The 27,772-nt window shown below is 35.0% G+C and overlaps 1 protein-coding gene across 1 annotated transcript; it reads left to right on the top strand.

Annotated features, from left to right (window-relative positions):
• Positions 1-24,010, top strand: LOC120626591 (proton-associated sugar transporter A). Its single transcript, XM_039894144.1, has 9 exons — positions 1-401; positions 1,751-2,013; positions 3,408-3,647; positions 9,189-9,290; positions 9,950-10,218; positions 10,733-10,939; positions 11,707-11,837; positions 20,430-20,604; positions 23,144-24,010. Exons 1-9 carry the CDS (start codon positions 196-198, stop codon positions 23,360-23,362), a joined length of 1,812 nt encoding a protein of 603 aa, XP_039750078.1. The 5' UTR covers positions 1-195; the 3' UTR covers positions 23,363-24,010.
• Positions 24,011-27,772: the final 3,762 nt, after the last annotated feature.

Raw genomic sequence — 27,772 nt, 5'->3', positions numbered from 1 at the left:
CGACAGTCCAACTGCCGACAACCGACCTAACAACTTCTCTCATTAAAAACAACAATGTATAGAAAAAAATTAAACGATAAACCTAAAAGTCTACTCCATTCATTCAGTGAACATTTTTAGAACGATGAATATAATTGAGCTCAAAATAATTGTGTGAGAAACTAAATTGTGGTTTGAATAAAACTTTATTTGATAATGGCTGATAAGTTGAATGAGTATCAAGGGGTTACGGGGAGGTTGCATTCTACGAGGGATAAGTGCAAGGAACGATGGTCGCAATGGAAGGAAGAGCATCCTCGGGGAGTGAAAGAGGCTGTAAGGGAAGCCTTATTCGCCGTACCCACATCTGATGAGCCTCCTGAGAGGGTGACACATGAGGGAGAATATAGTGATTTATACAGGTAAGTCTTAAAAAAAATTACAAGGTAGCTTTAAAGCCAGAAGTTTTGTTGTTACTGAATTAAGGAAAATTAGACCTACCTACACAGATATATGCATGGTAGGTGCACGATTTATGACTTTAAAATGGGAATTTAAAGTATTTCAGGTCGCTTTATTAAATGGTGTTGTGAAGTTTCAATCTTACGTCTGCCATCAATTGCTTTTACAACGAGGCAAAATATTCATGTGGTATAATAATTAGGTGTGTTAAAATATTAACGTTTAGTTTGTGTAGGATTAATGTAGAACAGTATCTCATTAGCGATTACCCTACATTTGTACGCATCAAAAGTGCCACCTATGGGCCTACTTGAATAAAGATATTTTTGACTTTGACTTTGAATGTATAATGTAATCACGCTGAAATACCTATAATAGATATTTTTTTTGTATATTATTACAATAGTCAAAACTCTTCGCGTATTATAGAAAAATAAGCTTTAAGCTTACTCATTACTAAGAATAATAATGCGGAATTGTTTGTTCCTTTGTCCATCGACCAAGTATAACATTACTTTTTATCCCAGAAAAAAAAACTTAACACATTTTGTTATAGATCTTAAAGTCAATGCCGAAAACTACTAAATAAAGATATCATTATAAGATAATAGTATCTACAGTATTTATTTATTTTTCTTTGCCAATTTATTTTGAGTCTTCTCGTCTACTCGTCTACTCGTCGTACTTTGTGCGAGTTTATTACGGTTCTTAAAAAAACCCGTGAAAACTGTTTGTTTTCCTGGGATAAAAAATAGCCTATGTTACTCTCCGTCCTTTGAACTAACTCTATGTAGAAAATTAAGTTAAAGGGTTTCTTACTCAGAGAAACAAACACGCTATCGTATTTATTATATTAGTAAGACTTGACTGTTCAATAAATTGTATGGTTAAATAAAAAATACCAAAATGCTATCGACTTTCTAGTTCCTATCATTAAAACTAACATCTTTTGTTCCAAGACTTTTCAAAATTCAGTATATATATATGTAATATTTTATACAAAAAAAAAAACATGTTATTTCTGTAATGTGACAATACACTGTGCGAATGAAACCACTGCGAGAGTGCGAGAGTGCGAGTCGTGGTTCGCGCACTGTTGCCGATGTTACATTACAGAGTAATAACAAGTAGAGTAGGTATCTATGTAAAATATTGAATATTCAATATTTCACGAACTATCCAGTTAAACAAAAAGTCTTGAAACAAAAGTTGTTAGTTTTTATGTAAAAATGTACGAGGTCTGGTATTTTTTAATTAACCCTGTATATCGTATACGGTATAACCCTCTAATTTACGCTGATTTTAACAGGAGAAAAAGTAGACTCGAGCTGATGCGAATATCGGCAGCAGTTATGGGTATAGAATTCTCATACGCCGGAGAGACTGCATTCGTTTCGCCAACACTTTTGCAAATCGGTGTTCCTCATCAACAAATGACCCTGGTATGGGCGCTGTCGCCGCTTATAGGGTTCTTTATGACGCCGCTCCTGGGCTCTTTGAGTGACCGTTGCCAGTCCAAGTATGGAAGACGACGACCGTTTATTGTTTTGATGTCAATTGGAGTTTTTTTGGGTAAGTAAGCTTAAACTGTATGTATACCAAAACATACCTAATTTTCAGTATTAGGTAGGTTTTCGTGCATTATTCGTGATGCGCATTCCTGTGACAGGAAATTGGTGGTGGTGCCTCAAGGAGCATTTTAAGAAATCGGTCTTTATCGCTTATCATCACATCAATCCATTACCGGCCCACAACCGAGCACAGGTCTCCTCCCACAATGAAAAGGGGTTAAGGCCACCACGCTGGCCCAGTGTGGATTGGTGAACTCCACACACCTATGAGAACATTATGTAGAACTCTAAGGCATGCAGGTTTCCTCACGATGTTTTCCTTCACCGTTGAAGCAAGTGATATTCTAATTACTTAAAACGCACATAATTTCGAAAAGTTAGAGGTGCTGGGATTCGAACTCGGCTCCCTGAAAGTAAAGTCGAGCTTCTATCCAATGCGCTATCACCTACCCGATACGCTATCACCTACCCAATGCGCTATCGCTTGTATGCGATAATAACCATTAAAGCCAACATACACGCATTGGAGAAGCGTAGTGGATCTATGTTCTAAGCCTATTATAGTCCCACTGCTGGGAGCAAGTCTCCTCTCACAAGAAAGTAGGATACTATGCTATCCAAATACAGGTTGGCGGGCTTAATAAGTAATTTGACTCAGTATCTAACTTAAAATATTTTCAATGAAATCTTTAGGTATTCCGTTTGATACACATGCCTATACCAAAGAAATTACCGAGCTGACAAATTAAATGGAGTTGGTTTTCAGAAGTTGGTTTCGAAAGTTTAATGACGCTTACGATTTAATAAACTCCATGTAATCAATTAGATCCAACGACCTCAAAAGTTTCCATTAGCATTAAACGGACTCTGTACCGCTATATAGTATAGTGGGAGGACGTCTTAATCTTACGTACTATGCAGCGCACGCCCTGGCTGGCTCTCAGAAGTCAGATTTTTTGCCTTATTTACACTTATTGTTCAATATTGGTCAATTTTCTATTTTTTTGTGATAGAGTACCAAATATCCATACATCCATACATAAATAAATAAATAAATAAATATGCTACGACAATACACACATCGCTATCTAGCCCCAAAGTAAGCGTAGCTGGTGTTATGGGTACTAAGATGACTGATGAATATTTTTATGAATAACATACATAAATACTTAGAATATACATATAAACACCCAGACACTGAAAAACATTCATGCTCACCACACAATCATTTTCCAGTAGTGGGAATCGAACCCACGTCCTTGGGCTCAGAAAACAGGGTCGCTGCAAACTGCGCCAATCAGCCGTCAAATTACAATACACAATACATCCTAACAAAATTTCACGTTTATAGTACTTTTACGTAATGTTTTATTGAAATGATATTGCTTTTTTCAGGCTTAATTCTAGTTCCCAATGGAGAGGACATTGGTTACGCAATGGGTGACGAAGGGTCTGTGAATAGAACGGTTGTCCCATCATCGTTAGGCCCACGTAGTTCCGCACTTGAGATCCAGAGTAACAACCACCATCCCTGGGGCGTTCTGTTCACGGTTCTCGGGACTGTGTTGTTGGATTTCGATGCCGATGCCTGTCAAAGTCCCGCTAGAGCTTATTTACTAGATGTGACAGTTCCAGGTAAGGGTTTGTGAGTATTATGACTGAATAAGTTCGTGAAGAATGCTCTTACACAGGTCACAATACATAGGTCATAACCGTGGAACTGCAAGTGGCACTACAAGTAGTATGACGGATGTTATTTTTGCCTGTAGAACCTGCTTACCATCAGATACGTCACTAGTACCACGAGTAAATATAATGTACAAATAGGTGTAGTCGGTGGTTTTACACGTTTACAATTTGTACTATCAACACTATGGTGACCACCGACAACGCCTTTTTGTTAATTTTATATTTGAACAGGTTTAAAAACTTGTTATAGGTGCCTATTTATTTTCAGCTTTTATGTAGCTCAGTTTTAGATATCTATAAAAATCCGTTTCAAGTTTTGAAGTGTTATTTCAAATAGATGAATTGTTTCATTTCAAAGGAGGTTGATGGTTTTTAAGTAACGGTTAACCGTTACTTAAAAACATACATATGGTAATAAATGCCGGCTGCTCTTTAAATTATTTTCGGGAAGAGGCTAATGTCAAAGCTTTCTTAACCTAACTTAGCTTATGATTTGACAAAGCATGAGACAACAGCTAACTTCAATGCATAGCGATATATACTTGTGCATCCAAAATTCAACTAATATCGTATTTAAAGTTACATGGTCACTTCTAAGTTAGGTTGAGCTATGGTTTACAAGTTAATATTAGTCTAATATTAACTAATATTATCAATACGAGTTAGAGTTAGTTTGTTTGCTTGCTATGCTATCACGCTTTTCTACCCAACCAATCATCATGAAATTTTGCACACCCGCTGCCAAGGGTATAGAAAAATCCATAGGGAATTTTTATCCAGAAATAAATTACTGTTGTCAGTTTATACATCCCGAGTGGATTTACACAATCTACTCTTCTATATTGATAAATTGAATGAACGTGAGCGAAGCTTGCTTTGACTCGTTTGCATCGGGCCGGCATCACGGAAAGCTTGTGCAAATAGAATGGCCTATTCAGTAATTTGTGTAAATAGTAGGTATTATATTGCATGTCATGTACACTAGTAACTTGTGTAAGTAGTGCGATATAGCTTGCGAATTTATCCTCACCCACAGCTTTCTAAACTCTCTGACAATGAGCCCACAGGTGGAAATAATATCTAAATAATATATGTAAATAATAAAAGGGGGTAAACTTCTCCATCTTCCTGTTGCCGTACTTTGGCAGGTGTAGATATTAATTTTATTCCTTGTTACGGGATAATTTTTGAAGTATTTCTGGCTATGCTACTGCAATGACCGCTAAGTGTGGTTTTATCATCATCGCTTCAACCGACTGACATCCGTTGCTGGGCCACTTATTTCAGAAAAAAGAAAAACATCACCTGAATGAAGCTAATCGTACTTCTTTTGTGACATTTAGACGTCAGTCATATTTGACACTGATTGCTTTTAGAGTGTTTAAACTGCTAAATTTAAGATACACTAGTCAGTTATATTTTGTGGTATGACTCGTTGACTTGATGCACACCTTCGTGAATATACTTTCTTACCTGTAGAACACTATAATATATTAAATCATATCAGTTTATACCCATTCTTAATTGTATTTTGTAATACCTACGCTGAAATATATCATTCGCCTTGTAATGAGATCTTGACAAACAATTATATATATTGCGATAGGTAGATACTTCATCTTGCTCACATCTGGAGATATATCAGAGATAAGCTTTATTTTGTATCTTTTTGATATTTGAATATAACGACTCTGTTCTAAAAATGTAACGTGACTGTCTATGTGCATGTCTAAGCCATATGAGTATTATAAATGTAAAAGTGTTTGTTGGTTTGTCTTTCTTTCCCGGATTAATATAAAATTTAATCAACATAAAAGTGACGTAGGCTATTTTTTTATAGAAGATCGATTGGTGTTATCCACAAACTGAAAGTCGCTCAGCGTGCTATAGAATGGGCTATGTTGGGTGTTTCTCTTAGGGATATTAGAAATAGGGCAATGAGGAAATCCGTAAGAGAACCGACAACCGCATAACTGCTAATCCGAGTAAAGCAGTTATAATAAGCCCATTCCCCTATTCAGTTTCTACGCGGCATTGTATCGGAACGCTTTTTTTGATGGAGTGGTAACTAGCCATGAACTATTATGCCAACCTGGTTGGGATAATTCGACCAGACCAGAGAAAATTCAGAAATCATATGCGTCAGGGAGGTCATCATATTTCTTTCAATGCTACCTCTCGGAAAGGCCTACGTTCAGCAGTGGACTTTCTGATTGAACGGATTCATCAATATAACAGTCCACTAATAAAATAAAAGCATTTCCCAACGAAATGGTTAGCCCATAATCAAAACGCTGGGCAGATAGGCCGTTTTGGATAGAAGCAGGCGAGGCGTTACTTTGCCATAGAAATCCATGATATATTATGATAATTAAGCTTAATTTGCTAGACTTTGCGAAAAGCAGGAGAATCTGTATATCTGTATGGTGTTATTTATATTGTATTAATATTAGTAATTTATGTAATAATTGTTAAGTAACAATTGTTAAGTAACAATTATTCATTGTAAAAATTACTCAACAATTATAAACAATTATTCATTGTTAAGTCTCCATCTCCTGAGGATGCTCCGGTTTCGGAGCGAAACGTGCGTAGAACGTACACTGCCGAAGATCTGTTTATAACTTACAACATGAAGATTCTCCTGTTTTTCGCGGAGCAAAGCAATGTAGGCTTAAATTACATAATACAGGCCATTCTTCGTTATATTTCCCCAGTCACCTCGTACGGCACTCGCGGGACAGGAATGGTGACAAATGTATTCTAAACCACCCTTACCGCACGGCATTTGGACCCGCCAAATATTGCCTGTTTGATTTTATTTTAACACATTTTATTTTAACAACAGCGCGTTCTTAACCTACTTTCGTGGGTATAAGCGTGTGATTTAATTAAATATTTGTGCGAAGAATCGTCAGAACATGTGACTTTATTCTGCTGTTGAGCGGCCAAGAGGACGCCTTCTTATCAGAACCTGCTTAGCGTGATTGATTTATCTTGAAAAAATACGTTTGTTTTTTGGTATTTTTCATGAGAAACACTTTTTTTATTATACCTAATACAAGCCTAAGTGATAATTCTTTCAAATAGAAAGTGATAATGGTTTTTTAGGAAAATACATTATTCAGTTTTATTACTTGAATAGAAACCAATTGTTATTAAAAAAATTGGTTGCCTGTAAAGTCGGTATACGGGCGAAAGTTTTACGTGACAACGACTTTGAGTGGTAAAATAATTTTAATGTGAATATTCATTCGTATAGTAGGAAGAAGGATGAAATAATAGTAACAATTTAAAACATTTATTTATACAAAGAATTATATTTAAAACATTAATTTATACAAAGAATCTCGCACTGAATTTCATATTAACAAAATTTTATTTTTACCTTTACACATATATACGTATTTATATACAAATATACATACAATAACTTGCAATACATTTGCGTACAATGAAACAGCGTTTACTACAAAGGGACGCGTGCCTTTCACTTTTTATGTCTGTCTCTCTCGCTCTTAGGCGGGCTAACCATGCCCGAGTGGAAGGGACGCGTGCCTCTCACTCGCTCTCATTGTGAGCGCATAACGTGAGCGGAGCGTAACGCAGTTTCTTGAAGTGTCACCCGGCAAACCAATTTATAAGACGTTGTCACGTCAAAAGGTAGTATAATTTAGACGTCAAAAGGTAAACAACAGTCACTTAAAGCAGTATTGCAGTACTTGTTTCAAAAACAGAATCCTTACTAGTTAAATTTTGATGTGTATATTATTCTCCTCTCTAGACCTCTGAACTATGCAATAAGACATGTCAATTTCTTCCTCTGCGCAAAACAAAAACAAATCCATGCCACGAGAACTACAAATTTTTCCGGGATATAATCTAGCTTTGAGTTAAATATCATCCAGACTCGATCAGCCGTAGTTAGTTATTTTGTATCAAAATCCATCTAATACTTTCGTATTTGTATTATTAAGAATTGAAGGGATGTCAAGTTGTTCCATAAAACTGTCATTTTAAAAAGGTACTGCTATCGGCTAGAATAAAGGACCAAATAAGTTTGGTGATTTGGCAAGACCCTAGCTTTGTTCTTTGTTTTAATTGCTCTTAACGAGTTGGCTGTAATACACAACCTTTCTTGAAGCTCCATCAGGTAGAGCTCCGACTATTTACAAACTTTTGGACTAATTTCATTACAGCTCCATGTAAATTAGTGATCTGCTATCTTGTGATTTCCTCTACTCTATACTGTATTTATTTATTAGTATATTTTGGCTTTGAAAACTCTTAACTCTTGCATCCACTTAAAACTCTGCATGTCCTTCGATTAACATATAGGCGATAGTACGGGACACGCTTGCGTATTCACCGCTTTCCGCCAAAGAGCCATTATTTCAATTTAGGTACCCAGCAACGATTCGAATCACTTGCAATTAAGTTGGTTTCTTATTTTATTATAATCAAACTCAATCAACAAGTGTCCGAATGATAAGAGAACAAACATTTTCATAACTATTTACATTCAGTCTAAAATTCAGAAGCAATTTTTTTATTACCAAGCAAATATTTTAAGAGATAAAGGTATTTACGTTGGGATTGAAAGAATATCTTCAAGTTTCCCAATTTATTGAGGTCATGATTTTCGCAAGTGTTTACTCTTAGATAGAGCCTTCTATAGTAGTGCAAATAATTAAACTAAACCTGATGGGAACGTGCCTCGGAGAGCACGCTAAGCCTTTCTCAATTCTTATCACTAACGTGATAGCCCACCAAGCAAATATAGCTGAACACCTATCTAATAATCACTGTAATGGTTCGTGTTTAACGGTTATTATCACTAAGTAATCGTTATGTCCGCTATACTTATTGTAGAAGCGTAATGGGTATATTCTTTAATGCCCTCTGAAATAAGAGGCCTGAGGGAGGCCTTTGCCCAGTTGTGGTTCAATAATAGACTGAGATAGTGATTATTTTGATGAATCCGTTGGGACGATATACATTTTCGATTGTCTCTGGCACTGTGATTCGAATGCACTCTATAGATGTCATAAGAGAAATACTTCTTGACGGCTGCACTTGCTCTCCGTGGCATTTAATGAAAAAAGGCTTATTTCTTAACATAAATGAGCTAAACCATATACACCCATTACCGGCCCACTACAGGGCACGGGTCAGCTCCCACAATGAGAAGGGGTTAAGGCTGTAGTCCACCACGCTGGCCCACTGCGTATTGGTGGACTCCACACACCTTCGAGAACATTACGGAGAACTCTCAGATGTTTTCCTACACCGTTTCAGCAAGTGATATTTTAATTGCTTAAAATGCACATAACTTAAAAAAGTTAGAAGTGCGTGCTGGGATACGAACTCGGCCCCCCGAAAGTGAAGTCGAAGTTCTACCCACTGGGCTATCACCGCTTATCAAGATAAATAAGAAGCAGTAACTTTGAATTACTTGTATGTATAGATTCTAATGAATTCTTACAGAGGATCATGCCAAAGGCCTCAGTACATTCACCGTTATGGCTGGACTTGGAGGATTCATGGGCTACTCACTTGGAGGTATAAACTGGGACGAAACTTCGTTAGGTAAGAAGGTTGTTTCGAAACTTTTCACTCGCGTGCTAAATGTATGTAAAATTTCCAAATTTAACCTACTATATAGATACTTGTATAGTTATTTTACAATTTCATTAAAAAACCTAAAGAAGCTGATCGAACTAATATTTTTTTTATATAAAAAACCTTATCATCATCGAAGATACAATTAGTAGAACAACTCTTATCAACAGGAAACTTAAAGAAAAAATATATTAACACCCTTAATAAATATAAATAAATATACTGCGACAATTGCCATCTAGCCCCAAAGTAAGCGAAGCTTGTGTTATGGGTACTAAGATGACTGACGAATATTTTAATGAATAATATACATAAATACTAATAATATACAGTTGAACTCCCAGACACTGAAAAACATTCATGTTCATCACACAAACATTTTCCAGTTGTGGGTATCGAACACACAGACTAGTGTACTCAGAAAGTAGGGTCGCTGTTTACTAGGCTAATCGGCCGTCAAAAGTTAGAAATTAAGTTAGCAGATCAATACTTTTCGACAGGGAAGAGTAGAAAAAGGTTAGCACTACTAAATAAACTGCGATCTGAAGATTTCGGATTCAATTTATCATTACTAACATCGGGAATTACAAGATTATTGTTCAAACAATTAATGATTTACTTTACAGGTGCTTTATTCGGCGGCCATGTTAGAGCGGTGTTCTTTTTGATCACTATTATTTTTATCGTATGTGTATCTGCTACCATCACAAGTTTTAAAGAAATCCCATTGAACGATCTCAAGGACAATGATGACTACAACAAATTGAACGATAGAGATCAAATTGAAGACAATTTTAATCAGGGAGAGAATATAGAAAAGAATGGATTAAAGAAAGAAAACATTTCATATGGCTCCTTAAACCAACCTGACATAATCGTTGAGGATGAAGTAAATGTAAGTCTAGAAAATGGACCCCTTAGAAGCATCTGTATAATTAGGAGCTACTAATTATACATTGAACAATTCACGAGGATGGTTGCTAGATATTGCTTTTGATTTAGATTTTAGAATTGTAATCTTAAATCCAATTAACAAAGGTTTGATCTCTTATGAAGAAGGTTATTAAATATTTAATTAATTTTAAGTACATAAACTATTGCTTAAATGGTAAAGGAAAACGTCTGGAGGAAACCAGCACACCTGAGAGTTCTCCAAAATGTTCTCAAAGGCGTGTGAGGTCCACCAATCCTCCCTGATCCAGCGTGGTGAACTTAAACCCTTCTCAATGTAGGAGGATACCCGTCTCCTTTAGTGGCCCGGTAATAGGTCGATATGATAATGACGGTGATGATAATAATGATAACGATTCTTAGCTAAAGTTTTTAATTCCATTCCTCTTCATGAAGAGAATGTTTAGACTTTATCAAATGCTGTAAGTTTTTACTAAGTTATATTTCAATATGCTCAGGGTACAAACACAATAACATTAAAGATACCAGAAGCTCACGTTGGGGAGCCTCTGTCTCTCAAGCACTACCTCAAGTCTATTGTGATGATGCCCAAGTCTCTACGTGTTGTGTGCCTCACAAACCTGTTCTGCTGGATGGCTCATGTCTGCTACTCTCTTTATTTCACTGATTTTGTCGGAGAATCAGTTTTTGGAGGAAACCCTGCTGTGAGTATCAATTTCTCTACATTTTTGTTCACATGTTGATACTTTCTTTATTGTACCTTAGACTGTTTACTATATATAAATGAATGACTTGCACTGAAGTGACAGACATTTTTTTGATAAGCAAACTAAACATATATAGAATTTAAATTTAGCATATGACTTGTAATCTAAAGTGATTTGTAGTACATTAACGTGTTCATATTATAATTATAGGTCACTTTTTCTTTCCTTTATATGTTACGTACTAATAAAAATTCAGTAAAGTGATTCAGTCAGTAAACAAAGATAAATTACATTAGCTAGAATAAGGATTAACGCCTAGCAAAATGGCTTCATATAATGTTGTCGTTTAGATTAACTTTATAATGACTCATCAACTTAAAGTAGGCTAACCTATAATTTAACCTAGTCAGTACGTAGGTAGATACTGAGACTTCGATCACGGTGCCTAATTACATTAAAAAATCGTGTTTATTGATGATTTTTTTTTTACAATGTTTCAGTTTCTGTTTTATTTGGAAATCCATACCTGCTACTAGTATTATAAATGCGGAAGTGTGTTTGTTTGTACTTGATAAAGTTCCCATTTCATTCATCTACTCCTAATCAAAAAATGAAACCTAGGCCAAGTAGGTTCTAAAAAGCAATCAAAATATATTTTATAGGATGGAAAATATTTAACTCTAAAATTTTCTATTACTGTAAGAGCCTGACGCGAAGTAATATCATTTACAGTAAATTGAAAAACTGCTCCTAATTTATTGCAGGCGCCGGTGGGAAGTGAAAGTCGTATAAATTATGAAGCTGGGGTCCGTTTCGGATGCTGGGGGATGGCGATGTACTCGTTATCTTGCGCTTGCTACTCTACTATTATTGAAAAGCTTATAAAAATGCTTGGGTAAGATACTTTTTAAAATTATGATTTAGTAACTACCCGACTCACAGGGTATAAACTAGGGATGTCCGATTTCCGAAGTTACGATCCATTACGATCCAGAAGATCGATTTAAAGCAAATAATCAGGCATTCCTAGTATAAACTTAGTATTTATCATAGTGCTGTTTTATAACATGGGCGAAACCAACAAGGAAGGTAAAGTTAAAACCTTAAGGATTTCAAAAATCTGAAAACTCATATGAACGTAAACATTGCTCAAAATTCACAAAATACAGGATGTTTGGTGCATCGTGTGCCAAATCGAATCTGATGATTGGAGGGGTCTTTGGCTATCTCTTCAGCCCTCGTAAAAAAATCTTGCTCAAACGGTTTTTTTTATACTGATTTTAAATTGTTTTTTTAAAAATTGTAAAAATTCTACATTTAAATTTTAATAAAAAATAAAGTTGTTAAGTATTAATTAATTTTCTTTTTAATCTTTAATTTGTAACGTTTTACGCTTCTTTTGAAACTAGAATTACACGCCAGCAACATCTAGTTTTTGTTTTACAGCCCCGCAAAGTTTTTTTTACGTAAAAAAATAAGCTTGAACGTCAACTTTCGGTTTTAATAAAAAAAAAACTAAAAGTGATCATGTTCTTCCAATTTTTTTAAAACATCTCTGGACTGTCCCCTTTCTAATGGTGTGCAATATGCCATGAAAAGTAATTAGTAACATCACTAATTTTCAAATTTTCTAAACTTGGTCGCAATTTTCTAATATTCAACAGGTGAAAGAAAAACAAGGGTTTGCGTAAATAAAACTCACAAGCAGGTAAAATTTTTAAATTTCGTAGGTTTTACTTGAAATAAAAATAATACATTGCATTTGAAACATTTATTTCATAATTTTTACAAATTCTGCTCAAATTGTTCACCCCTGTTTCGAATGCAGGCCCGACATCTTTGACGTAGAAAATTGCGACCAAGTTTAGAAAATTTGAAAATTAGTGATGTTACTAATTACTTTTCATGGCATATTGCACACCATTAGAAAGGGGACAGTCCAGAGATGTTTTAAAAAAATTGGAAGAACATGATCACTTTTAGTTTTTTTTTTATTAAAACCGAAAGTTGACGTTCAAGCTTATTTTTTTACGTAAAAAAAACTTTGCGGGGCTGTAAAACAAAAACTAGATGTTGCTGGCGTGTAATTCTAGTTTCAAAAGAAGCGTAAAACGTTACAAATTAAAGATTAAAAAGAAAATTAATTAATACTTAACAACTTTATTTTTTATTAAAATTTAAATGTAGAATTTTTACAATTTTTAAAAAAACAATTTAAAATCAGTATAAAAAAAACCGTTTGAGCAAGATTTTTTTACGAGGGCTGAAGAGATAGCCAAAGACCCCTCCAATCATCAGATTCGATTTGGCACACGATGCACCAAACATCCGGTATATCCAATCCAACACAAATGGAAATCTGTAATTTAAAAAAAATATATTTATACCAAACGACATTTAAAGATTGTACTTAAGATTTTTAACTATATATGTTGTTTTTTACCAATAAATACTTACTGAAATAAATTTTGAATTCATCAGCAAGTTAGCCCTTGGCTGCCAATTCACATGGTGGTAAGTGATGATGCAGACGTTTGATACGGGTATTAAGCCCAACAGCTGAGACCCAAGAAAATTTAAAAATTATAAATTGCCAATTTCCTGATCGAATCCTGGACCTCCCAATTTTAAGAGCATAGCGGGTGTGCACTACGCCAGGGTGATCGTTAGAACTTTGTATGGCCCTTTGACTAAATCCCGCGGCTCCCTGCCACTTGTGTCATCTGTCCACCGATTGGGGGGTCCGCTGCGAGGGCGCCATTCAAAACGCCAAATCGCCTAAGGAGTCCAGCATCTGACATCTCTTTTGTGTGAAGTGTAAACTGGTAGGTACCCTTCGGTCGTTCTTTAAAATAAGCATAACGAACGTAATACCTTTAACAGGTATTATTGCTCGGTACGCAAAAAATCGCATATGAAGCAAACCATTTTAACTAGACCTATTGACTCTAAGCATATAAACCGAGGGTGCTTATATTACTTACCCTTCAACTTGACTGCAGTTTTACTTCCTTATAACAAGATCAGACGGCCCTTGACTTTCAGCCAGCACTTGGGAGGTTTCCAGATTTAAATGCACCTTTAGAATTCAATGCCTAACAGCACTTGTATCTTATCTGTGTGTAACTTTAAGTAGTTCCGGGGAAACTTGACAGATTACGAAGCCAAAGAGTATACAAACACTGCATTCGATGTGAAGCCATATTCTGTTTTGTGCACGTGTAAGACTTTTGTAAGGGAAGTGTTTGTGAATTTATGAAATTGCTGGAGTGTATTATATCGAAGTATCAGTTACAAATATTATCATCTACCTACTTAGTTTTGTTTATCATCTAAGTCTAATATTTTAGCCGTGTATGATAAAACCGTAGCTGTTAGCCAATATTATAATTTAAGCTTAGCTGGCTTATATTCAAGTAATCGGCTAATTAAAAGAATCTTCAGCATTTCAAATCAAGGAAAACATAGATCACGAGAATAGGGTACCAAAAATATTCTATCATTGTAAGATTTATCGACTTTGTAACTGAGGTGTTCTGAAGAGTTGTTTATTTTACCTACTGCACCGTTTCTGTTCTCTGACCGTATACTGCCGTTGTGTCTAAGGTTCTTCTGTGAATGTTTGTACTATGTATGAATGTATGTATGTATAATTGTTCGACCATAGCTTCTCAATGCCTGAACAGATTAGGTTCCTGAAAACTTACTGAACCTTGGTCATGAATGTTTTCCGACCATTAAGTAAAAGTTAATTTAATACATAGTTATAAAATATAAACAGTTACTTAATTCCTGTAAACAACGTTTTGTCAAGGCCTCATCAAGTTCATTCATAAATAATTCCTTAAGTTATAAAACCAAGGTAAGAATTCGCTTAAGTTTATAAAAGTGGAAACGATTTGTGATAGTTTCCTCAAGTTCAAGTTTAATTAAGATTCTGCCGTAATTAGTTTTCTACTAGCTCTCCTAGTAAACTTTATTAATAATGCGAACGAAGTACGTTTATCGTCCTAATTTTCGTTCCACTGAATCCAGCGATTGAATCCGCAACGTTGTTTTAATGCGGCAGGCTTTAACAATTATATATTATGAAAATCGAGCTTAATTTTCTATACTCCGCAAACAGCAGGAGAATCTGTATGGTGTTATTTCTAATTTATTCAATCCTTATACTCCACACCAAACTGATCTTTGAGATGTTTACTTGACAATGAATAATTATTAAGACATTTTGAGTTAAGACTGTAGGTGAAGTTAGCAGAGCATTTGCCAGCAGATCAAAAATAAAACGGAGTTCTCTTCGCATGCAGCTGAGTTCTAGAGTTCCTGATGATTTTTACGAATAGTTCTGGCGTTTTTACCCCCAAAAAAAGTGTGTCAAAAAATGATCTGCTAACTTCCGATAGCAGATCATTTTCGAGCAAATCAAAATTTGATGCTTGGTCTGGACGCATGCAGCTTAGATCTATAGTTCCTGATACTTTTTATTTATAGTTCTGTCGTAAATACTGAAAAAAAAATTCTTAAAGAAAATAACCCTAAACATCCTATCGTACACAAAGACCTTTGAATAAAACATTTTTTAGACCCGTACTCTCTCGAAACTCTTTTCTTTCTTATACATCAGTATATAAACAATAATAAAAAAATATTAAAGTTCTTATAAATCAAGTTTCAGAGTCACCACAACAAACATGAAAATTTATTTTCTTAAATAATTACATAAAATAATACAAAACATTTGTTTTTGAAAACCCTACCTATTAAAGGGGTAAGAACTCTTTTGTTTCTGTTGAAGCATCATAACGCCTGAAACATAACATAAAACCAAGCCTCAAACACTGTTATTCGAGACTGCATATCAGACGTCAATATTTTAAATCCAAAAGAATTATATGAGCAATTATTTTTTTGAAAACCCTTTAAACTTCACAGCTTAGAACTCTTAAATTTCTGATAGAACGCTACTTACACTATAACACGATTAAAATTCAAGCCTAGAACACACGTACTTTAGACTGCATATCACACGTCAATATTTTAATGTCTAAAAAATTAAATAACAGAAAGTATAATTTTTTTTGGCAACCCTATAGACCACACAGCCTAGAACTCTTTAATTACTGATAGAACACTTCTTACACTATAATACAATTAAAATTCAAGTCTAGAACACTCGTACTTTAGACTGCATATCACACGTCAATATTTAAATTTCAGAAAAATTTTATTCCTTGAGTTGTATTTTTTTTTAGCAACCCTTGACATACCACAGCCTAGAACTCTTTTGTTTCCGATAGAACACTACTAACACTATAACATAATTAAAATTCAAGCCTAGAACACTCGTACTTTAGACTGCATATCACGCGTCAATATTTTAATATCGAAAAATTAGATTACTTGGTTTGTATTTTTTTTAAGAAACCCATCCTACAGCCTAGAACTCTTTTGTTTCCGATAGAACACTACTAACACTATAACATAATTAAAATTCAAGCCTAGAAAACTCGTACTTTAGACTGCATATTACACGTCAATATTTTAATATCGAATAAATTACATAACAGAAAGTTTAATTTTTTCTGGCAACCCTATAGACAACACAGCCGAGAACTCTTTAATTTTTGATAAAACACTTCTTACACTATAACACAATTAAAATTCAAGCCTAGAACACTCGTACTTTAGACTGCATATCACACGTCAATATTTTAATATCGAAAAATTAGATTGCTTGAGTTGTATTTTTTTTAAGAAACCCATCCTACAGCCTAGAACTCTTTAAATTCCGATAGATCACTACTAACACTAAAACATAATTGAAATTGAAGCCTAGAACACTCGTACTTTAGACTGCATATAACACGTCAATATTTTAATGTCTAAAAAATTAAATATCAGAAAGTATAATTTTTTTTGGCAACCCTATAAACCACACAGCCTAGAACTCTTTAATTACCGATAGAACACTACTAACACTATAACATAATTAAAATACAAGCCTAGAACACTCGTACTTTAGACTGCATATCACACGTCACGTAAGAAGTGTTCTATCAGTAATTAAAGAGTTCTAGGCTGTGTGGTCTATAGGGTTGCCAAAAAAAATTATACTTTCTGTTATTTAATTTTTTAGACATTAAAATATTGACGTGTGATATGCAGTCTAAAGTACGAGTGTTCTAGGCTTGAATTTTAATTATGTTATAGTGTTAGTAGTGTTCTATCGGAAACAAAAGAGTTCTAGGCGGTGGTATGTCAAGGGTTGCAAAAAAAAAAAATACAACTCAAGGAATAAATTTTTTCTGAAATTTAAATATTGGCGTGTGATATGCAGTCTAAAGTACGAGTGTTCTAGACTTGAATTTTAATTGTATTATAGTGTAAGAAGTGTTCTATCAGTAATTAAAGAGTTCTAGGCTGTGTGGTCTATAGGGTTGCCAAAAAAAATTATACTTTTTGTTATTTAATTTTTTAGACATTAAAATATTGACGTGTGATATGCAGTCTAAAGTACGAGTGTTCTAGGCTTGTATTTTAATTATGTTATACTGTGAGTAGTGTTCTATCGGAAACAAAAGAGTTCTAGGCTGTGTGGAATATAGGGTTGCCAAAAATAATTAAACTGTCTGTTATGTAATTTTTTCGATATTTAAATATTGACGTGTGATATGCAGTCTAAAGTACGAGTGTTCTAGGCTTGAATTTTAATTATGTTATAGTGTTAGTAGTGTTCTATCGGAAACAAAAGAGTTCTAGGCTGTGGTATGTCGTGGGTTTCTAAAAAAAAATACAACTCAAGTAATAAATTTTTTCTGAAATTTAAATATTGACGTGTGATATGCAGTCGAAAGTACGAGTGTTCTAGGCTTGAATTTTAATTGTGTCATAGTGTAAGTAGTGATCTATCGGAAATTAAAGAGTTCTAGGCTGTAGGATGGGTTTCTTTAAAAAAAATACAAACCAAGTAATCTAATTTTTCGATATTAAAATATTGACGTGTGATATGCAGTCTAAAGTACGGGTGTTCTAGGCTTCAATTTCAATTATGTTTTAGTGTTAGTAGTGATCTATCGGAATTTTAAGAGTTCTAGGCTGTAGGATGGGTTTCTTAAAAAAAAAACAACTCAAGCAATCTAATTTTTCGATATTAAAATATTGACGTGTGATATGCAGTCTAAAGTACGAGTGTTCTAGGCTTGAATTTTAATTATGTTATAGTGTTAGTAGTGTTCTATCGGAAACAAAAGAGTTCTAGGCTGTGGTATGTCAAGGGTTGCTAAAAAAAAAATACAACTCAAGGAATAAAATTTTTCTGAAATTTAAATATTGACGTGTGATATGCAGTCTAAAATACGAGTGTTCTAGACTTGAATTTTAATTGTATTATAGTGTAAGAAGTGTTCTATCAGTAATTAAAGAGTTCTAGGCTGTGTGGTCTATAGGGTTGCCAAAAAAAATTATACTTTCTGTTATTTAATTTTTTAGACATTAAAATATTGACGTGTGATATGCAGTCTAAAGTACGTGTGTTCTAGGCTTGAATTTTAATCGTGTTATAGTGTAAGTAGCGTTCTATCAGAAATTTAAGAGTTCTAAGCTGTGAAGTTTAAAGGGTTTTCAAAAAAATAATTGCTCATATAATTCTTTTGGATTTAAAATATTGACGTCTGATATGCAGTCTCGAATAACAGTGTTTGAGGCTTGGTTTTATGTTATGTTTCAGGCGTTATGATGCTTCAACAGAAACAAAAGAGTTCTTACCCCTTTAATAGGTAGGGTTTTCAAAAACAAATGTTTTGTATTATTTTATGTAATTATTTAAGAAAATAAATTTTCATGTTTGTTGTGATGACTCTGAAACTTGATTTATAAGAACTTTAATATTTTTTTATTATAGTTTATATACTGATGTGTGAGAAAGAAAAGAGTTTCGAGAGAGTACGGGTCTAAAAAATGTTTTATTCAAAGGTCTTTGTGTACGATAGGATGTTTAGGGTTATTTTCTTTAAGAATTTTTTTTTCAGTATTTACGACAGAACTATTATTAAAAAGTATCAGGAACTATAGATCTAAGCTGCATGCGCCCAGAACAAGCATCAAATTTTGATTTGCTCGAAAATGATCTGCTATCGGAAGTTAGCAGATCATTTTTTGACACCCATTTTTTGGGGGTAAAAACGCCAGAACTATTCCTAAAAATCATCAGGAACTCTAGAACTCAGCTGCATGCGAAGAGAACTCCGTTTTATTTTTGATCTGCTGGCAAATGCTCTGCTAACTTCACCTACACTGTAAAGTCAACATCTCCTAGAGATGCTCCGGTTTTGGAGCGAAACGTGCCTAGAGGGTACATTGCCGAAGATTTGTTTGGTGTGGAGTAAAAGGATTGAAGAAATTATAAATAACACCATACAGATTCTCCTGCTGTTCGCGGAGAAAAGCAAATTAAGCTTAATTTTCTTAATGTATTATGGATTTCCGCAAAGTAACGCCTGCTTCTATCCAATATTTTAACAATTATGATTTTCAGTAGCAATAAAGCTCTATTCCTACTAATAATCATAATTGTTAAATGTTACTTGTGACAAAGCTCGTCCGGGGAAGAACTGCCTCCATACTTAAAAGCATAAGCAGCGCCGGGGTAGGAAATGTAGCCTGCCAACCGATGCAACGTACCCCTTGAACCCTGGGTAAAGACGGCTTTTTTTGAGTACGCCATGACGCCAATTACCTTTTTTGAAATTTTGCGAGTCTGCCTGTCTGTTTGTTTTGCCAAAAAACTATCGATGCAAGGTCTATAAATAAATGTATTTATTAGGTCTTCTGACGAGAGAGTAAATTTTGTGTTATAAGAATTCTAAGGGGCGCTGAGAGAAGTGCTTGCTTTAATATAACAGCACGTTATCCTGCAAAAAATCCTTCTTCTTTTAACTTTGTCGTAACCATGAAAGAAGACACAATCTATATAGATTTTCTTTTGTATAATTTTTATTTTGCTTTCAAAATAAGTGCTTTTAGGAACTTTGGTTATTTATAATTTCAGAATTTTCGGTCTGATGGAAGGCTCTTAGACCGTGGCTAGACCGTGGCTACCTCCCTATCGACAAAGTCGTGCCACCAAGCGTTAAGTACCACCGAGTAGTTTAGCGTTCTGGTATGATGTAGTTCTTCCCCGTATGAGCACTGTCACAAAAACTCAAATCAATCAAAACTACTACTGGATAAAGGCCTCTCTCAGGTTTTGCTCAAAATCACAACGCCGCACTGGGCAGACGGATTGGTGATTGCAGTAGATAGTAATTGCAGCACAGAGGACGTTGCTGAACGTTCAACGTTATTTTCCCTTAGTCGTCTCGTACGAAACCTGCAGGTAGAGGAGGGGGGTGACATCTGTATTCTAATCTGCCGTCACCAAACGGCAAACTGTCCTGCTTCTAATAAAATACACAATACAAATACACTTTTTTGTATCTCATTACAGGGCAAAGAAAGTGTACGTTGGTGGTCTATGTACGTACAGCTGTGGAATGATGATGCTGTGCCTCCTACGAGCTCGTGCTGCGGTTATACTGTTCAGCTGGACTGCGGGTATCATGTACTCCACTCTCTTCACCATGCCTTATCTCCTGGTAGCGCACTACCATGCTACTGGCATGGTAAGTTTGCAATTATTAAATTTTATAATAATTTTTCATGTGAGCTAATGACACATCCTCATTAGAGAACATCTGTAGTTTTTTATGGATGATCAAACGTTAAAATTTGACAACTCCAAATCTACTTGACAGAATTACTTTAGTCCAAAGTTAAATTAGTTAACTCAATAGTATTCTATTGAGTTACGAGTAACTTAACTTGACTTAACACTTAGGGCTCTGAGTGCTTTGCCAACCTGGGCAGTTTGCAAAGCTAGGTAGGCACCAATGCTGAAATTAATATATAATTGCCTTGTTATCAGCCTCTAGCATCTGTTAACTCTTTTATTGGTAGGAAACATTGTAATTTCGAATATTTTCGAACGTCCGCATTTTTTTGACTTTAAACGAGAGATGATTTAAATTTCAAATTATTTGACGGCCGATTGGCGCAGTTTGCAGCGATCCTGCTTTCTGAGTCCAAGGCCGTGGGTTCGATTCCCACAACTGGAAAATGTTCGTGTGATGAGCATGAATATTTTTCAGTGTCTGGGTGTTTATATGTATATTCTAAGTATTTATGTATTTTATTTATAAAAATATTCAACAGTCATCTTAGTACCCATAACACAAGCTACGCTTACTTTGGGCCTAGATGGCGACGTGTGTATTGTTGTAATATATTTATTTATTTATTTATTTATTCTCCCAGTGTTGGTCAAAAAAATAATTTACTTCAAAAAAATGCATAAAAGTGAGCGAATCTACTGTTATTAAAACAAAAGTAGTAATTTCGGTAAGCTTCTTCTAAAAATATTAGAAAAAATCAACGGAAACGGTAGTGTCCTGTGTTTGAGTCTTTGGAAACTTGCGTAGAGCTCTTGGTCATAACTTATTTACAAGAAGGCACACAAAACCACATTTAACTATGTGTTTTACGAAATAAGAAAAAGAAGTTGATTATCAGGGTTTAGGACGGATTTTTTGAGTTACTCAGTAAATCCTATGTCTAGTCTAGTATCCATCAATTTACTGATATGCATAAACGATGTTACAAAATCAGTTTAATCGACAGATTTATTTATTTTATACCAAAACAAACCGCTGTTTAAGCCGTCGTATTAACCTCCTGGAATAGAGAGTTTAATTTCCTACGTTAAATGTATTCCATCAGTATTCTGCCTATTTAATAAAATCACTCACTGGAAAATGTTTATCCCGGTATTGCTATAAAATTACGAAAGGGATAAATAAACCTCACATCATAAATGAGATACGTATTGTACAGCTTACAGCTTTATAAGTCACCTTTTGATGTTGATTCCTTTGTATCACAAATAGATATGAAGAAATAGCACAACCCTTATAATGTTATGATCACTTTTTTAATATTTTTGTACTGGCTTTTGATCGTATCATCAACAACTTCAGCCTATTTTTGTCCTACGGTTAGACACAGGTCAGGCACACCACCACTAAATACTGTAGATCGTGGTCTACGGCCTATATACCCGTCTCGTTATCAGAGGAGACCCGTGCTCTGTAGTGGGCCGGTAATGCCTTGATAATGATACAGGCTACCTCCTCTCCCCTTTAGCCAGAGGGTTACACAGCATAAACCAACACCGCTGCTTTAATACGGATTGGTGGGCTTATATATCATAATCATATGTAAGTGACGATAACCGGGACCGACGAGCGATAGCTTAACGTGCTCTCCAAGGCACGGGATTGGACACTAATTTTCCATTTTCAGGGCTGGTGACAATTTCTTACCAGGTGACATTTGCTCGTACGCGTCCTTGGATTGGACACGGGTGAACGACGCGATATAGCCTTATCTTTACTGATTTTTATGACGGGAAGACTCAGATACTGTAGTCTCTGTACTAACACATGATCAGACTTTTTTACTTACTGCTACAATAATACGTCAGCTACAATAGTCCTACGAAATATAAACGTATTAGAAGCCATATAAGGCATAAAGCTAGATAACGCGATTTGCAGGTTTTAACGAACGTGTGAATGAAATATCATGTGGATTAGCTTAATAGAGTCCACGCTGTTAGTGAAAAGTAGCTACTTTGGTATAAGTAGGGGCAACGGAATGCCACTATTATTAATAAAGCTCGTAGCGTCACGGAATAGACGTGACCGGTAAGGCGTCTAATGACTGAAATGTATGTTTGGAAATACTAGCAGTTGTCCGTGTTTTTGAAGAAAAGACATAAAGACGTGAAGGAAGGACATAAAAACAAACACTCTTTACTTACGAGCTTTACACTTTTACTGTTGTATTACTTTACAGTTTACATACCCGTGCCTCGTACCCATACATACATTCAGTGCAGTGGCGTGCACTTTATATATGTACAAAAGCACTGCCTACCCTAAAAATTTTGTAAGTCTCATAAAGGAGACGGGTTTTTCCAAGAGCTTGGTGCACGTTACTGTATACACATCGTGCAAAAATTCGCGCGACGCGATTTGTCCCGTGGCCAGCACGTTAGGTTTTATAGGTACTCCAAAGTACTCATATGGATATTTGGTTTTACAGTGGGACAGCGAAGGAGGTGGCAGTGAACAGGAGCGCGGCATCGGGACCGATGTTGCAGTGGTCAGCAGCTGTGTCTTTGTGGCTCAACTCCTCATATCGGTGATCATGGGATTCGCGGTGAAAATCACCGGTTCAACAGCCGCAGTTGTAGCCGTTGCTGCCACGCTGGCAGGCGCCGCAGCATTCACTGCTACCAAGATCACTTATCTCGATTTGTAAAAAGCACCAAAGATGTTACCGTCTTTAATCGTGTCTATTATTTATCTGCACACTCGCGAATCACAAGCGGTAACGAGTACGGTACTTACGAGTTTACGAGTTTAAAATGATGATTTACTGTATCCGTAACTAAAACATTATTATCAGCCTCTCCTCTCTCATAGGAGAGAGGGATTTAGAGAATACTTTGGCGGATGTTTTAAATTGGCTGGCTTTAGCGACTATTATCAACAATAAATTATAACCTTGGTCGGAAACCTAAAGAATACACCGGGGCACTTTGGGGTTGGAACTGTCCATTTTTCTGATGAGGTTTTTTTTAATAGAAAAACATAGTAGGTACTTACGGTAAATTTTTGGCCTAACCCAAGTATCAAACTCAGTAGCTAGCAATTATCAGTCACACATGTTAATCGTTAGACTGAGGCAGATATTGTTGTTAAATAATAATTTCAATTATTTTGGCCAATTGGGTTGCAATTATATATATAATACATTCGAAGTATGCATGATTTATGTTTAGTTATGCAATATATTCTATCTGTAGACATTGATTAAATGTATAATGTAAATAAAATTTATTTAGTATAAGCTGTTATAGTTAAATTTCGTAATATACTTTACCAAGAGTGTAGTAAGCACAAGTATTTTTTTCTTAGTTCGATATATTGACTTTCATGTTCTTTATTTTTTAAGCATCAGATAATTATTGTTAAAGTTCTAGGGAAAAATATATCATTAATATATATCTAAAGATATTATATAAGTAAAGAATATTTTCGCTTATCGATTATTTTTAGATAAAGAGGTCTTGCGAAGTTACAAATCGTATAAGACCGATATTTTTAGCTAATTGTGCCTAAATCATGTTTTTTTTTAAATTTCATAGATTTAATAGTTTGATTTGTTAGAGCGTTGGTAGAGATTAAATTGTGGCAGAAGGAATGAATGAAAGAAAAATCGACTTTATTGTCCAACATATGTGTAAAACTTTGTGTAATTTGTTCAAAGAGAGAACCCAGTGGAGAAAGAGTAGGGTAGACCGACACAAACAGAGAGCTGTAGCGCCGAGGGATGAACAGCGTGTGTAGCTTTAATATAAGTAAGAAATTTTAAGTGATTTTTACTTAGTTATATCAATATATAAAGTGACACAATATTGTTAAAATGTATCTTATTGAAATAAAAAACGTAAAATTGTAACAAAATAATAAGGTTCCTTAATTAATAAAGAAAATATATTATTATGTACATAAAATAAGTTTTCTTTGCAGCTTTAACTACTAACCTATTACTTTTACCACGGTGCACTGTTTGAAAACTTACTAACTAACTTAATAAACAAGAATCATGACCATGCACAAAAAAAAATTAAGTTTAAAAAAACTTTTTTTACTTTATTTATTTCCATTCAAACTACTATATCAATGGCGTTGACGTTTTGTTAAGGTGCATAGTGCGAGATTTTCTACCTACGTTTACTTATTCGATTGCGTAAAAGTTATTTGATATTAAAATAGCGCCAACTAGTGAGAATATGTTTATGTTTTCCAGAGTTTAACTAGATGGCGCTTGATTTTCCACGCGACCTTTGTAATCGTACGTAAAAAATCTCACACTAGGCTCAGAGCGGAAAATCCAGTAATATGATAACTGGAATGTGTGTTTTTAACGGACTATGCCTACACTATAAGGTATATTTACTGTGGCAACGAAAAAACACGCTTGTACGCGTGTTTTGTGTGAAGAAGGGTTAAAAAAATGAAGCAGACAAAAGTTAATATGCTTATGTTGGAGTAGGCAGAGCTTTAAGTACGTGAGTGGAGTGCCACTGCTCAAAATGTGTAACGTTTATGGAGCGAAGGAAATGTCGCAAAGTTCTACTTTATAAGTGCGACGGGAATTCACAAACGAGTAAACGACTACCACTTTCGCTCTGAACCTCCCTACACATATATTTCAATGGAAGTAGACGTTCCACATGAAGTTGGCGGCAGTAGGTACATTAATAATAGCGAAACTAAGGCGAAACAAGTGACTTTAAAAGGGAAGTTGCGCTGAAAACCGGAAAGGTTACTGTTTCAAACGTTCTGCTTCTTGTCAATCCTTACTCCTTACAAATATAATAATTAGACGTAGATGTGTTTGTTTGTTTGTTTGTCTTTTCAACGTCCTAATATATATTTAATATTTAACGGCTGATTTGCGCAGTGAACAGCGAACCTGCTTTCTGAGTCCAAGGCTGTGGATTTGATTGCAACACCGGAAAAATGTTTGCGTGATGAACATGAATGATTTTCAGTGTCTTATGTATAGTGTTATTTAAAATATCATCATAAACTTTTTATGGACTAGACACAGTGATACTTACTATTGATTTGTGCACAAAGGAGTGCTTTTTTTTGGTAATGTGACATTGTGTGTGTGTGAGTGTGAGAGACAGAGAATGTGTGTGTGTTAGGGTGAACATGTTATATAACTACCCCGTTGCTCCAATACGGTTTGGCGGACTTTATCGGTTATGCAAAGTGATGATAACCGACGGTTTAACTTGCTTTGGGGTAGACATTTCAAGGTACTTAATAGTATAAATATCTATAGGTACATAAAAATCCAAAGTCTTACAACTTTTCAACACTTGTGGCTCATTGCAGCACGTGCGAAATGCGAATTGCACCAAAGAAGCAGTGTATGGCAGTGTCCAAATTTAGCTTTTGCGATGTACGCATTCCAGGCGATAATAAATCGAATAATAAGCCGGTAATCGTAAAAATTGTGTGCCCTTGTCGGCCATTTATAAGCATCACAGTGTTAAATTGTTGATGCACTCGTTTAAAGAGGTCGCAAATCGCAGGGATTTTATTGTATAAACTACGTTCGCGTATAACGTCTGATAAGTTTCCTATAAAAACTTTCTTCCTTTATTCTACACAATATAAATACCGTGACCCACTGCGACAACCCACCCGCCTCCACACCTCAAGAATCAAATGAGACGATTTTTTTTTAATAGAACTTATATCTCCCCCGCTTTGACCATCTTGAGGTATTCTATCTCAAGATGGTCAAATCGGATATATTCATAAATTCATATTCCCTTACAGGATTTTTGTTTGTCAAACCAAATAATTTTTTTTTTGTTCTTATTACTGACTATTATGACATTATAAACTTTTATTTCCTTTACACACTTAGAGATAACCTTATAACCTTTAAAAAATATATATTTAAAAGTCTTCATCAAAAATTAGGCTGTACACTTAAAAATAAACTTTTCAGCTTCATTATAAGTATATAGAAAAAAACACACGTTTTTCCTACTTGCGTTATAAGTTATATTTCTTTAGAGTAACAAAATAAAAATCTTTTCAAAAGTTTTTTCTTTATTCTAAGTTTGTAGAAAAAACGACATTAACAATACATAATTAAAGAAATGGATATAATAAACATAATTAAATTGGGAATACTAATAGACTCATTCGGACAACCAAGTTTCACTAAACATTAAAATGTGAGATTTTTGTACTATTGAATCAATTAAATCACGGGAATGAGCCCGCAGACTTTGACAATTACACTGTCAAACCTTATACATAACTTCATGGTGTCGGTTTTTGTGACGGTGTGTGCGCGCATCGTAAAAAAATACTCTCATCATTTTCCCATAACGCACCAAAAGAAGTATAACTTCAAAAATATTACAGGATCACTTATCCTTGGCCTATATTAAGTGTGAATTATTGTCTCCTTACTGGAATACTCAATAAAGAGCTTGATAAATTGACCAGTTTCGCGTGCGTGGTGTCGGTCTCTCATACGATTTATCATCCGCAAGTACTCAGGTACCTTTATACATTGTACAAGAAACTTTAACTATAAATTCAGGGAGTTTCATCTATATTAGCAAGCGTTAGAAATTGTTTAAGAATTTATAACGAAAGTTTTCCTTATTTATTTTATCTTATAGTGGCATTTTCTGTCGTTGATTTTTAGGGTTCTGTGCCCCAAGGGTAAAAGCATTACTAAGACTCCGCTGTCGGTCTGTCTGCCTGTCTGTCCCTCTGTCCGTCCGAACCGTTGTAGTGGCCGTGGTTAGTTATCACCCTACCGACAAAGACGCACTGCTAAGTGTCTAGTCAAGGCCGAAGCCTCCTACTAGATCGGACCAGAATAATTCAGAAATTATAAAGTCCCAAATGCCCCTGCCTGGGATTGAAGTTCGAACTCGGTACCTTCCATTTAAAACAACATCGTTCAACGCTGCACCAGGGAGGTCGTTCGTTTAAAAATAAATCAACTATATCCTAACGCATAAATATTTACATTTTAGATTCCGAGAAACTAAAAGGTAGGTACTTACTAAGTAAAGGTAATTATTCATCTGTCAATATTATGTCCCGATGCGAAGGC

The sequence above is a fragment of the Pararge aegeria genome, chromosome 9 (genome assembly GCF_905163445.1).
Source record: "Pararge aegeria chromosome 9, ilParAegt1.1, whole genome shotgun sequence".
Lineage (NCBI taxonomy): Eukaryota > Metazoa > Arthropoda > Insecta > Lepidoptera > Nymphalidae > Pararge > Pararge aegeria.
Note: the sequence above shows the minus strand (reverse complement) of the source record. Positions and strands in the feature narration are given on the sequence as shown.